This window comes from Rosa chinensis, chromosome 7, assembly GCF_002994745.2.
Source record: "Rosa chinensis cultivar Old Blush chromosome 7, RchiOBHm-V2, whole genome shotgun sequence".
NCBI classification, from domain to species: domain Eukaryota; kingdom Viridiplantae; phylum Streptophyta; class Magnoliopsida; order Rosales; family Rosaceae; genus Rosa; species Rosa chinensis.
In genome coordinates, this window is record NC_037094.1 from 14,550,487 (window position 1) to 14,563,398 (window position 12,912).

Below are 12,912 nucleotides of genomic sequence, written 5' to 3' on the forward strand. Positions count from 1 at the left end.
ACCACTTCTACCAACCAAATCCAACATACAAGAGAGCAAGAAAGAGTGCAGGCAATAATTAGAGGCCTATTTATTCTTAAAAAAATATATATAAATTACGAGAGAGCAATAGGATGAGACAAAAGAAGATAAGGCTCTAGTTTTGAGAAGTTCAAATCACATTTTAAACAATTTAAATTTTGAATTTTGAGTTCGCCTCTTATAGTATGATTGATGAAGTATGATTGACATGTATAACTAGGTTTATCAAAGGCAAATCCTAAGCATTTTTATTCAATCGATCAAAGCTATGTGTTGAACACAAACTTCACCACACCAAACTATATGCTTCACTTCTTTGTTTTTACGGTTTTTCTAAGGGTCCTAGTTCGCCACATAAATTCTTGTTAAAGTAGGGTGAGTTACCCCTCATCCCTCTATTAGTCTATTTATAAGGACAGACATTCTTTTAGCATTTCTAATATAATACGTATAATTAGCAGTAACCCTTTATTAAGCTGTTATAAATATACATGGACCTTGTTATTACTACTTTTATTTAGTTATACTAGTCACACTACTCGGTTTCAGTAATTACACGAACTAGAATTATTCTGAGTTCTTGAAGTAGGAACAGATAGAAGGCCGTGTCTTTTGCCTTTAAGCAAGTAAAGCAGCTGCTGATCCCACAAAAGCTGCATTGATATAAGTTGTAGGTTCAGAATGAGAATAGTCTGATCTTGCATTCTGGAACTGGTCATTCACATCAGGACCCCCAACAATTGCACCCACATGAGTATTTGGATTTGGACTCCCAGAATTGTAATAGGTATAGCCACCATTGCAGTCCACCTTGGTGTGGAGGGTCTTGATTGAAGGGATGGATGAACCTCTATGGTGCAATTTTGTTGGGTATGTGGTACCAAAACCCACCATGTATGACATCTGCTTGGGGTTGGCTCCAAGGATGTAGTCCACCTGATCATATATGAAAAAGTTGTCACGTAGGTCTACAATCGACAGTCTCACAACATAATATATCAAATTGTCTTTTGTAAAATTTTCCAGAAAATTGAATACCTGAGCTTTAGCAAAGGCTTTGATTTTCGCAGCAGAGAAAAACGTGGAGCCGCATTGAACTCCACCAGTTTGTGTACTACTTATGGTTTTTGAGTAGATGAATAGCACCAAGGTAGAGCTTGTAACATACTGCAAGTTACTACTGTCTCTAATAAACAGAAGTCCACCTGCAAACAGAGCAACCAGAACTTCAAATTAACCTTTAACTAAGAGTTTAGTTATTTGGTCATTAATACCGTAAGATGATCATACCGGGTGTTCTTTGAACTTGTGTAGAGCTACTCCCTGGCATCACTGCACATATAAATGACTCCGCATTGGTCTTGTACTTGAGCAAATCAGTATTTCCAGCATGGTATTCCTGTGACAAAATCCATATGATTAATTTACATATTCATCTTTGATTCGAAGATAATAGGGCATTATATAATTGCAGTGTACATACCTTGGCTAGTAAAGTCTGAGCTCCAACAAATTTGTTATCCCAACTAAACTCAGACATTGCTTGACTCCATCCTTGGTTGTTTACCACATAACTAAAATAGCTTCTGTTTCCACTTGCCTTGTATAGCCAAGCCGCAGCCCATAACAGCTCATCCTTATATAGATATCAAGTTCCGGAACCATAAGTTCATACTGAATCTATTTTAGTATATATTCATTGTCAAAAATTTATGTAGCTGTCTTGAGTTTTTACCTGGTAGCCAGAGTAGGAGCAGTAGAAAGGGCAAGAGACTTGGTAAGACCCTCTATACTTGTCAGCCAAGTCAAACAGCTGTATATGGAGAAACTGTATTATTTATAGAGCTTGGTTGAGAAAATTGAGCTAAAAGGATATATGATTCTTACAGATTGGGAATGACTTGAGAGCTTTGCCGAATAGGTGGAGTCAACTGTCTTAAAGACAATTGAGGCTGCAGCGAGGGCAGCAGCAGCCTCAGCTGCGGCCTCACTGCCTGGAGAACTCGAAGTGATCTTGTAGAGCTTTCGTGATGAGTCCATGTCTTCGGGACGCTCCCAGCACTGGTGATCCACATTTCCATCTCCTACCTATGAAATAAAGAATTCTCTCAGTGTAAATTACTTAGAAATCGAGCCACCTATATATGTGAAAATTTCTTGGTCATTGTTTATTCATCAAGTTTTGTTCTTTTTCTTTCTTTTCAAGTATGTATATTAATTATAATTTTAAACCCCATAATAAAATTTCTGGCTGCACCACTGCTGGGGAGGTCTGTATATGTTCGTACGTACGTATATACTATATACTATAACATCCAAAAGGTACTCAAATGGCTAGTCACTAAATATAAGCCTCCACACGAAGGTACGTTGGAGTAACAATTCCGACTTACCTTCTAGTATACATGCTCTGATACTGTATTACACAATCATAAGTACCTGAGTATAGAAGGTGGTGGGCGAAAGGTGAGCTTTTATTATGAAGTCTGTGCCCCAGCGGATTGCTCTCTGGACGTATGCAAGCTGGTTTGCTGAAGATATCTGCTGCTGGTACTCAATGAGACTCCAACTCAACAAGGTCACACTATATGCCATTGGCCACACGAACTTCACGTTGTCGCCTGCATCATAGTATCCTCCAGTCAAATTTACCTGCATGCACACCACATACCCACGTTAACGTACTTAGGTACTAAATATGATCATATTATTTAATACTAGTCTTCATGAAGCATATATGAGTGTGTACGTGTGTGTACGTACTCCTTCAAGCTGGCCATCGGAAAGTGCAGAGTCTCCTCTCCAAGATACTCGCTGGATGGTCGGCAACTTCCCGGAGCGTTGGCCTTCGAAGAACAATATAGATTTGCCAAGCGCATCTTCATAGTCAATGGCTGAGACTATCTCATTCAAAAAACACCACAATACCAAAACACAAGCAACAACTCCACCATGCCCCATAATGATTAATTGATTTCAAGAACCCAAAGCTAGAACTCTTTCACGTACAGAAACACAAGCGCCCTAGGAGCCAATTCTTCTTGCTCACCAAATAAAAAGATGAAAGAGACTGATAAAGCCAAGGATTCTGAACTCCAATGGCTCAAGACACACACTTATATAGAGAGAGCTAGAGCTAAGTCGAGGCATATGATGAATCCATGCAACAGTGGAGTAAAAACAACAATATTAACGAAATAACTGAAAATTAATTTGTATGCACATGAAGGGTGACGCAAATGAATATAAACAAGGAATTTATGGCGATTGAGCAAATTAGGTAGGACATGGTACCCATGCACTCCTCAACGTCATTAGCTTCTAAACTTGTCGTTCTAGCTTGTTAAATTTCACCTTAGTTAAGCTTAGTTTCGATGTTTTCTAATGTTCATTGAACCCTTAATTGAGTCGGAGAAGCTTTTAGACCAGAAGGAAATCAACTGTACCCGTAGAAAAAAGATGGTGGATATAGTAATCAATTCTAGCTATAAATATCGCCTATGACGGCTGTTATATAACGTGCAAAGATTTTTATTTCAGGTAACACTTTCGTGTACCCTTTTCCCTCTTGATCACCCATACCTAAGTAGTTTGAGTAGCGAAGCCGATTTGGTAACTCGGGTAAAAGACCACATAGTGGAGATGAGAAAAATCTAGCAATTATATTTGCCTAGTGTTAGTAAAGCTACTGGTATTTTCTCAAACAGGTTTGCGTATAAGAGAAGAGGCTTTTTGATAGGTGATATAATTATCTCTTGGGATTTTTGACCAAAAGCCTAAATTTGATTCAACACAAAACCCACCAACCCCACTAAAATTCCCATTCACTCCCATTTAAGTGCGAAAAGACACAATTAGGCTCAACTTTTTTATTTCAAGTAACACTTTCGTGTACCCTTTTCCTTCTTGATCACCCATACCTAGGTAGTTTGAGTTGCGAAGCCGATTTGGTAACTCGGGTTAAAGACCACATAGAGGAGATGAGAAAAATCTAGCAATTAGCTACGGGTCTTTTCTCGAACAGGTTTGCGTATAAGAGAAGAGGCTTTTTGATAGGTGATATAATTATCTCTTGGGGTTTTGACCAAAAACCAAAATTTGAGTCAACACAAAACCCACTTACCTTAAGTGCCAAAAGACACAATTAGGCTCAACTTAATTATAAAATTATGTTAGCGCCACCAGCAATCTCTCTCTCCATTCCTTCTCTCTCCCCATTCCTTCTCTAGCCGGAATCTCTCTCTCTCTCTCTCTCTCCACCCTCCAAAATCTGATTTTAGTTATGGACTTCGACGTCCAGCTCGAAGCCGAACCCGGTTCCTTGACCAACTACGACCTTCGAAGAGGGCGTTTAAGCACCTCGCCGTCTCCACCTTCAGCGTAGCCTTCTAGAATCATCAGAGCCATATGTGGAAGAGCTTGCCTGGTAAATTGAGTTAGAGGAGCTTGTGTAATCCAAGAACACAGGCCCTGACACCTTCCCTTGGTATTTCACAATGATTTGACAAGATTATTAGCTAAGGCTTGCGTTAGTCAATTGTGTTGTTGTGGCTTCTCCTCCTAATTTGTGTTCACAAGCGGACAAGCCCATTTCAAAGCTTTTATCAATCTTCTTGTTGCATTGTTAATTAAACATTTTGTCTTATGCATAACTTAATTTAGCTTTTTTTGTCGTATGCACAATTTGATTAAGCTCTCTTTACAACGCCACCATCATGCTTTGTTCTGCAATTGTTCTATCAATTGTTCTTGTTGAAGGAAAATCGATTTAGTGTGCCTAATCAAATTAGGAGTAGCAATAAGAGAGAAGATTCTAGAGTTCCTAGTTCTACTTGGATTAAGTTTTCCTTGTAACTTTAGAACATGTACTTTGTAATCCCTATCTATAGGGCTCCTATTCTCAATAATGAAATATAATTCTCTCATCAATCTCTCTCAAATCTCTTTTACTTAAACATGTTATCAGCACGAGTTCTAACCACAAAACAAAAACCAAAACCAAAACCCGAAAATCTTCTTTCACCACCACAACCCCTAGCCCGAGCTAGCCGAGCCTTCGCTGCAGCCTGCCCTCGCGCGCTGCACTCCTTCTCTATAGCTTGCGTGCTCGTGCGCTTGCAGCTCTGTATCACTGCCCCCTACAGCCTCATCGCAGCCCCTGCTGCCTTGTGCACTGCCCCTATAGTCTTGCCGCAACCCAGCTAGCCCTGCTAGTGATGCCGCTTTTGGGAAGCGCATAATTTAACCCTGAAAATATCGTTAGTAGTATAAGTAAGTAGGGATCGTTCTATTCCGGGGATTGAGGGTACACCTGTAATTGTGTAACAAATAAAGAAAAGTATTATTTACAAAAATAAAATAAAGAATAGATATATACAAGTGAACAAAAATAAGGGGGGAGGGTTTTAAGAATTATAGAATTGAAAATTAAAATAAATAAAATAAAGAAAATATAAAAACATATATACAAGGGTGGATCGCAAGGAACAAAGATCAAAATCAATTCCATGTAATCAAATTCGATTCAAACCCTATAATTGTTCTTCCAAGTCATGAGAGAGGAGTTGATCATGTGAAACATTCGAAAGCAAATGATTTCCCATATTTTACTTTTCAATGCTAATTAACCTAAGCGAAAGCACCTAGATTAATCCTATCAAACATGCAATCAAGCCCTAGAAAGCTAGTCAATCATGACATGTTCAACGCATTAGACATAGAGAAAGGCTATCAACTCAAGTGTACAACTTAGTTATGGAAAAGTCCACCTAATTGCAATCCTCTTCAATTAAATTCGATTCTTGTCCAGAACCTTTACTACTTTTGATTCAAGTTACACAAAACGAAAAGTCGATTTCATGTTCTTAAACCTAGCACCAATTACATGCAAATCCTATAAGTGTCGACCCAAATAAGATAAACATATAAAAGTTTTCTGTAAAGCAAATTTAATCGAACAAACTCACATAAGCAACTTAGAATCACAATTATAGAATTCGAAAACTTTATTTAAACATAGAAATTGGGCTTAAACTTTGCCCTAAACATTATTGTTAACTAGAAACAAGTTCATACGAAATCAAACAAGGAAACCAAAAAGGTTACAAGGAAAAGGAACGAATTACACCGTGAGTGGAGATGGAGATGGAGAGCTAGATGGTTGGATCTTGAATCTTGGAAGCAAGCCTTCAAAGTGGATGATGGAGGATATGATCTTCACGGCTCCTTCTTCTTCTTCCTCTCCTTGCTTGAAAATGCAGAACTTTGCAACTAGAGAATGGAGAAGGAAAATGGAAAGGAAATGGAGAGACAAAGAAGATGAGATGGATGAAGGAATTTGTGATTGAGAGTGAGAGGAGAAGGTGTTTAAATAGGGAAGAAAAAGAAGAGAGAAATGATGAGATGAAGAAAAATAATGAAAGTGGAGTATGAGAGTGGTTTGTAAAATATGTAAAAGATGAGGTAATGATGAAAGCAAAGCATGAAGGTGAAGAAATGTGGAAGTGATGATGATCTTTTAGGGTAGAAAAATTGTATCCAAGGAAAAAGAAATGCTTTCTTCATATGGGTGGGAAACATGAATATGTGGTGTTGAGCTGTTTTCAGGTCAGTTTCTTCCCCTTTATTCCTTCAATTATTTCTCCATCAAAACTTCAGAATGAGCCTTCGACTTCTTCATAAAAAATGTTCCACTATGAGTGTAGATCATCCTCACAAATTTTCAGAGCTTTATTCCATGTGGTTGGGCCGGAAATGCTGCTGGACCTCTTACAGGTCCAGTTTTCCGGTTTTGCTTCTGTAGAGAATTGGGCTGATTGTTTGAAGGCCTTCCACTCATATTTTTCTCTGGCACTCTTCATAAGAAATGATCCTTTGGGTGTCTAGAATGGATCTGGAAGGTTTCAGCTCATTTGAAGTTCATTTGGTCAGGCGGCTGCTCCTTCTTCTTTGCTTGGCTTGGTTTCTCCTAGCCGGAGTAAGAAAATATTCAAGGTTGACTTTTTAGTGCATTTTCATTCTTCTCCATCATTTCTAGGTAATTATGGACGTAACACTCATTTCTTCTTCATCTACTCCAATGTACCTAAAAATAGAAATTAAGTTAAAAATCGATTCGTTAAGGAATAACTAAGCAAAATGTGAGGAATTAACTATTAAAATATCACATTAAAATGCTCCTATCAAATTCCCCCACACTTAGCTTTTGCTAGTCCCTTAGCAAAACAAAACAAAAAAAAATCCAAAACAGAACAAAGACTTGACAAAAAGCAAGTAAATGACTCTATTGCTCCTAACTGTTGTCTCAGAGACTCCAAACTCATAGCTTTCACGTTAAACACTTAATCAAAATCACAAAGATAATTCCATGGTTAATAAACCTGTGACATTCATATGACTAAGCAAGATATGGAGAACTTAAGTTATACAGTGAATGATAGCATGTTTCGAATAAGTCCAATCCAAACTCACAGGGCATACTCTCGATTTTTCTCTCAGAAATGGCTATGCTTAAAAGCTTCACACTCAAGTATATGCAAGAGAACAAATTGTAAGGCAACAAACAGCTTGCATATTTCATCAATAAACACATTTTGTGAAGAATTTTTAAAGACCTCATGAAATGACTGAGTGCAAAAATGGACCTAAACCATAAGCTCGACTGCGTAACTGACTCCACTAACCAAAGACTGCCCATCTCAAGGATCAAGTCAGCACTTAAAACAGGTTGTAATGGGGCTAAGCTAGGGTTTTCGAAATGAAGATTAAGGATACAAAAAAATCCTAAGGACCTAGCAGAGCATATAAGGACCACCTTATGTCATTATTTTTGTAGACCAAATATCATTGTTTTGGGCTAAACCTTCACTCTAACCAACATGGGAATGGACAAAGGCATAATTTTCAACTTTGAGCCTTCTACAAATTTGCAAGTCCAAAACCACACTTCAACATTTTCCCAAGAGTTTTCTTTTCAATTTTTCTTCTCTTTTGCCGCTTTTCTTTCTTTCTTTCTTTCTTTTTTTTTTTTTTCAAGGCAAAATTTTTTTTTCTTGGATTTTTCCCACCCCATACTTGTCTTTCATCGTCACCCCTACATACTATGTCATGCTCTACTAAGTCCTTAAGACCAGGGTAGAGATATCCTGTACTAAGCTCATGGTAGGGTAGTGAGGGTGATGAAACAAAGGTTTTCAACGTAGGCTCAAAGGGGTTCATTCTAAGGAGTCCCACGACGGGCACAATTGGGGACACATGCTTGTTTGGCTTTGGTGGTTACCCTAATGCCTTCTATCCTATCCAGGATCAGTGCATATTATGGCATACAAGTTTTGACAGTCACAACAGTCGAGTTCTAGTATTCTCTAGTCCATTAAAATCTATGGCACATGATCATTGGATTTTCAAAGAATGATGAGGTTTTGCAAATACAGCCACGAAATTCTGGAACTATCAATTAAGCACTCGAAAAGAAAGTATTTTAGCTCAATAGCTCACTTCGGGTCAAATGAATTAGACTTAATCCTAGCATGCTTAATGAACCAAGTTACAATCCTATCTCAAATTTTCATACAAGTATCACAATGTCGATTAACCACAGAATTCAATTAAGTCCTATTTTGATTGTGAAAACCTTCAGCCATGAATTCGGAGACATGTTCATCCTAGACGTTAGGAGCATCCTAAGACTCAAACAAACAAAAACACTCTAAAACCAACATTTTTTTTTTTTACAATTTAATTTAATTTCAACACTTAGGTACGGGAACAGGGAGTCTCGATGTGCAATGGGACTGAAACAGCTACCCTTTTTCAAGACTATGTTTAATTCAATATACCTTAGTGTATCACAACATCAATTAAAAACACAATAAAAACACAATCCAACATCAACTATTTTTTTTTTTTTTTTATATATACTAACTACTAAAAATACAATAAAGCAATAATCATTCCCCCATACTTAATTCATGCATTGTCCTCAATGTATAACAAATATAAAGCATGCAAAGCATAAATCAAGCATAGAAGAGAAAGTTAACACAACAAAACCTAAAACAACTTAAAATTCATGAAAATAAAATAGAAGGAAGAGTTCAAGAAAGCAAATCTGCGTTTGATGGCTCCTCCACAGATACGGTTGAAATGGGTTGCCTCCCATGCAGCGCTTAATGTTTAAAGTCTTTCAGCCTAGACTTGTACCTCCATTTACTCCTTTGGAGGAGCGGTATGCGGGCGAGTGGCAGCCCTTTTGCTGGTTTCAGCCTCCGGAGGAGAGTTCTCATGGTGTGATGCAGTAGTGTCCTTGCGAGGAAACCCAGGAGGATAACTCTGCAAGTTATTGACTTCCTGAGCAAGCTTGTTTATTGCAGTGTGACAGCGGATCAAAGAGCAGTTCATCTCAGAGATGTAATCGATCATGCAATTGACTCTCCAATCTGTCACCATAATACCATCGCGGAGAGAGGAACGCAATTCATCAATCGAATCCGACAAGCTTTCCAGGGTGGCCATAGGTCGAGGAGCACTAGCAGCTGGTGAGGAAGAAGACTCTCCGGGATGCAGTCTGGGAGAGCGACGAGGCAGAGGAGGGGGACTGCGGGTACGCTCACGGATAGGACGATGGTCCCATGGACGAGTAAGCCCAGCTCTAGTGGCCGCTTGACGACCTTCTTCCTCCAAAGAGAGAATACGGTGTTGATTGACTCCCCTGCGAGGGGTAACCTTGGTTCGAGCCATGAGGAAGTAGAAGGAATTTGAAACTGCACGTTTAGACAAACCTTAGTAAAATCTGGAGGAGACAAAAAAGGATGTATATATGAAGCACAAAATAGGGTAGAAATCTCAACAAGCACAGGGTTTTAACAAAGCTTCTCCGGGAAGGAGAAGAGTTATGACAGTTCACGGCCCAAGAAACACATGAAAAACTCCCCTACGCGTAAATATTCCTTTCTTTTCCATGATTTACGGCAATTAGGTCTGCTTTCGGCTGTAGCTTGTCTGTCACAACTCCTCGAGAACCATTTGGTTCCCCCACGCGTCCTTTCTTTTCCTTAATTTACGGCAATCATACCTACTTTCGGCTGTAGCTTATCTGTCACAGCTCCTCGAGATCAGTTTGGTTCCCCCACGTGTCCTTCACGAGCCAACAGCTTTTCCGTGTTTTCGGGTGACTTTAATCCAACGCGTAGATTTAATCTCAGAGATCGTCGATCCAACGGTGGAGATCTGCTCACTCGTTCTATAAATAGGTGCATTCTGAGCGACTGTTCACTCCAAAAGAAAATTCTTCCGAGTTCCAGCCTTTCTCTCTCAACCCTTCAGCCTTTCTTTCGAAACTCAAATCATTTCTTCATCAACATGGAACCACGAACTCTGCAACTAATGGAGCAACAGACCCAGCAACAAATCGAGGATGGAGGAAACAACCAAGCAGCCGGGACTAATAACCGGTGGGCTCCCACACCGCCTCAACTAAGAATCCTCAAGGGCCTTTACTATGATAAGGGTTTTAAGTACCCAACTCCAGAGCAGATTCAAGAGATCTGCCTTCATCTGAAACAGTATGGGCAGATCGAGGACAAAAACGTCTTCTTTTGGTTCCAGAACCTCAAGGCTCGTGAGAGGCAGAAGTTGAAGGAATTTCGGAATGTTCCGGTTGGTGGATCTCTCGATCTCAATTTTGGATCCACTAGTTCTACTGATGATGGTAGATCCATTGATCTAAACTTTGGGTCACGTGTCGGCTATGGTGCTGATGGATCGATCATGGAACAACGAGGAGAATATCACCAGGAGATTGAAACCCTTCCACTATTCCCCATGCATGGTGAGGACTTCTTTGGCAACATGAAGACTACTTCCGAGGGAGGTAGCGGCTATGGCGGTGACTCTCGCATTTCCCTTGAGCTCAGCCTAAACTCCTACGGAGATGCAGACATGGTTTAGTATAGAGTATTTTATTATTATTATTTTTTTTTTTTTTTTTTTTTTTTAATTTTTTGTAAATAGCTGAATTTAATAAGACTGAATGAATGCAATTTTTTTATTTTTAATTTTTTTTATTTTTTATATAAAGGACTCAAAAAAATAAAAGACAAATATATATATAGGACTCAAAATGAAAGACAAAAATATAAATCTCTTCCCCCACACTTAAATATTGCATTATCTTCAATGTAATCAATTAAAAGCATGCAATGAAATAAGTAAGCATATAGGGATGAAATTTACGAAAATAACAACTAAAACAAATAAGCAAAAACGAAAAATAAAAGATAAGGATAAAGAAAGCAAATCTTATTTGCATGGGTTGTCTCCCAAGTAGCGCTTGTATTTTACGTCTTGCAGCCAGACGGTACCTACATTAAATAAAGTTAGTAACTATAATTAACAAAGAAATACAAAATAAAAACAAGTATAACTATTAATTACAAACTACAAGTATAATTAACAAGTATATTGTACATAAGACACAAGTTAAGTACTCAAGTGAGTATAAAACGTGAAAAGTATTTTTACAAGTTTAAAGTGTGAAACAACAACAAAAAAAAAATTTACACGTATAGAATATTCATAAGTATTTCTTTTATTATAAACATTATTGATATCGAATCAAATTCCAAGCGGTAAATCAAGTGGACGTGCGGCCCAAGTATAGTCGCCTAGACACAAACTCCCTTTCAAATCGTTTGGGCAACCTTACTGAAATGGCCAGGTGGGGGAGGACGAACACGAGAGGAAAAATCCATTTTGGCATGAGCTACTCCCACATAGTGGTTTAGGCCCATTTGCAAGCACTTCTGGATTCAAAAACCCGTCATGAACGTTGTCCCATTCCTAGACACCATTCCACATAGGCTATACTTACTAAGATGAAAAAGTTCACAAGTGTGAAGACAGTTCAACAAGTGTTAATAAAGGCCGCCCTCAACCTTAAGGGACCTGAGCTAGGTACCAATAAGGGGTTTAGGCCAATATTAACAAAAGAGACTTCACCTATTCCTCTCAATTTACAACCCACAATTAAAATTCGTGTTCAATAATATAAATAACATCCTAGTTAATTTAAACTAAGTTTTAAACAATTTTTAAACAACAAATATATACAATAAATGACACAATTTAGCAAGTGATTTTTCAATCCCCGGCAACGGCGCCAAAAATTGATGCCGCTTTTGGGAAGCGCATAATTTAACCCTGAAAATATCGTTAGTAGTATAAGTAAGTAGGGATCGTTCTATTCCGGGGATTGAGGGTACACCTGTAATTGTGTAACAAATAAAGAAAAGTATTATTTACAAAAATAAAATAAAGAATAGATATATACAAGTGAACAAAAATAAGGGGGGAGGGTTTTAAGAATTATAGAATTGAAAATTAAAATAAATAAAATAAAGAAAATATAAAAACATATATACAAGGGTGGATCGCAAGGAACAAAGATCAAAATCAATTCCATGTAATCAAATTCGATTCAAACCCTATAATTGTTCTTCCAAGTCATGAGAGAGGAGTTGATCATGTGAAACATTCGAAAGCAAATGATTTCCCATATTTTACTTTTCAATGCTAATTAACCTAAGCGAAAGCACCTAGATTAATCCTATCAAACATGCAATCAAGCCCTAGAAAGCTAGTCAATCATGACATGTTCAACGCATTAGACATAGAGAAAGGCTATCAACTCAAGTGTACAACTTAGTTATGGAAAAGTCCACCTAATTGCAATCCTCTTCAATTAAATTCGATTCTTGTCCAGAACCTTTACTACTTTTGATTCAAGTTACACAAAACGAAAAGTCGATTTCATGTTCTTAAACCTAGCACCAATTACATGCAAATCCTATAAGTGTCGACCCAAATAAGATAAACATATAAAAGTTTTCTGTA

General features: G+C 38.1%; 1 protein-coding gene across 1 annotated transcript; it reads right to left on the reverse strand.

Annotated features, from left to right (window-relative positions):
- Nucleotides 1-463: 463 nt before the first annotated feature.
- On the reverse strand, nucleotides 464-3,172 carry LOC112179272 (endoglucanase 20). The gene is made up of 8 exons (XM_024317640.2): nucleotides 2,785-3,172; nucleotides 2,461-2,673; nucleotides 1,909-2,109; nucleotides 1,757-1,834; nucleotides 1,505-1,657; nucleotides 1,312-1,420; nucleotides 1,060-1,226; nucleotides 464-957 (listed from the first exon to the last, which is right to left on the reverse strand). Exons 1-8 carry the CDS (start codon nucleotides 2,980-2,982, stop codon nucleotides 640-642), a joined length of 1,437 nt encoding a protein of 478 aa, XP_024173408.1. The 5' UTR covers nucleotides 2,983-3,172; the 3' UTR covers nucleotides 464-639.
- Nucleotides 3,173-12,912: the final 9,740 nt, after the last annotated feature.

Excerpts from the sequence above, each read along its gene's own strand:
- LOC112179272 (XM_024317640.2), bottom strand. The coding sequence starts at position 2,982 with ATGGGGCATGGTGGAGTTGTTGCTTGTGTTTTGGTATTGTGGTGTTTT. Across the intron at positions 1,658-1,756 it reads GCTCCTACTCTGGCTACCAG|GATGAGCTGTTATGGGCTGC; the intron begins GTAAAAACTCAA and ends TATCTATATAAG. Across the intron at positions 958-1,059 it reads AAGCCTTTGCTAAAGCTCAG|GTGGACTACATCCTTGGAGC; the intron begins GTATTCAATTTT and ends ATATATGATCAG.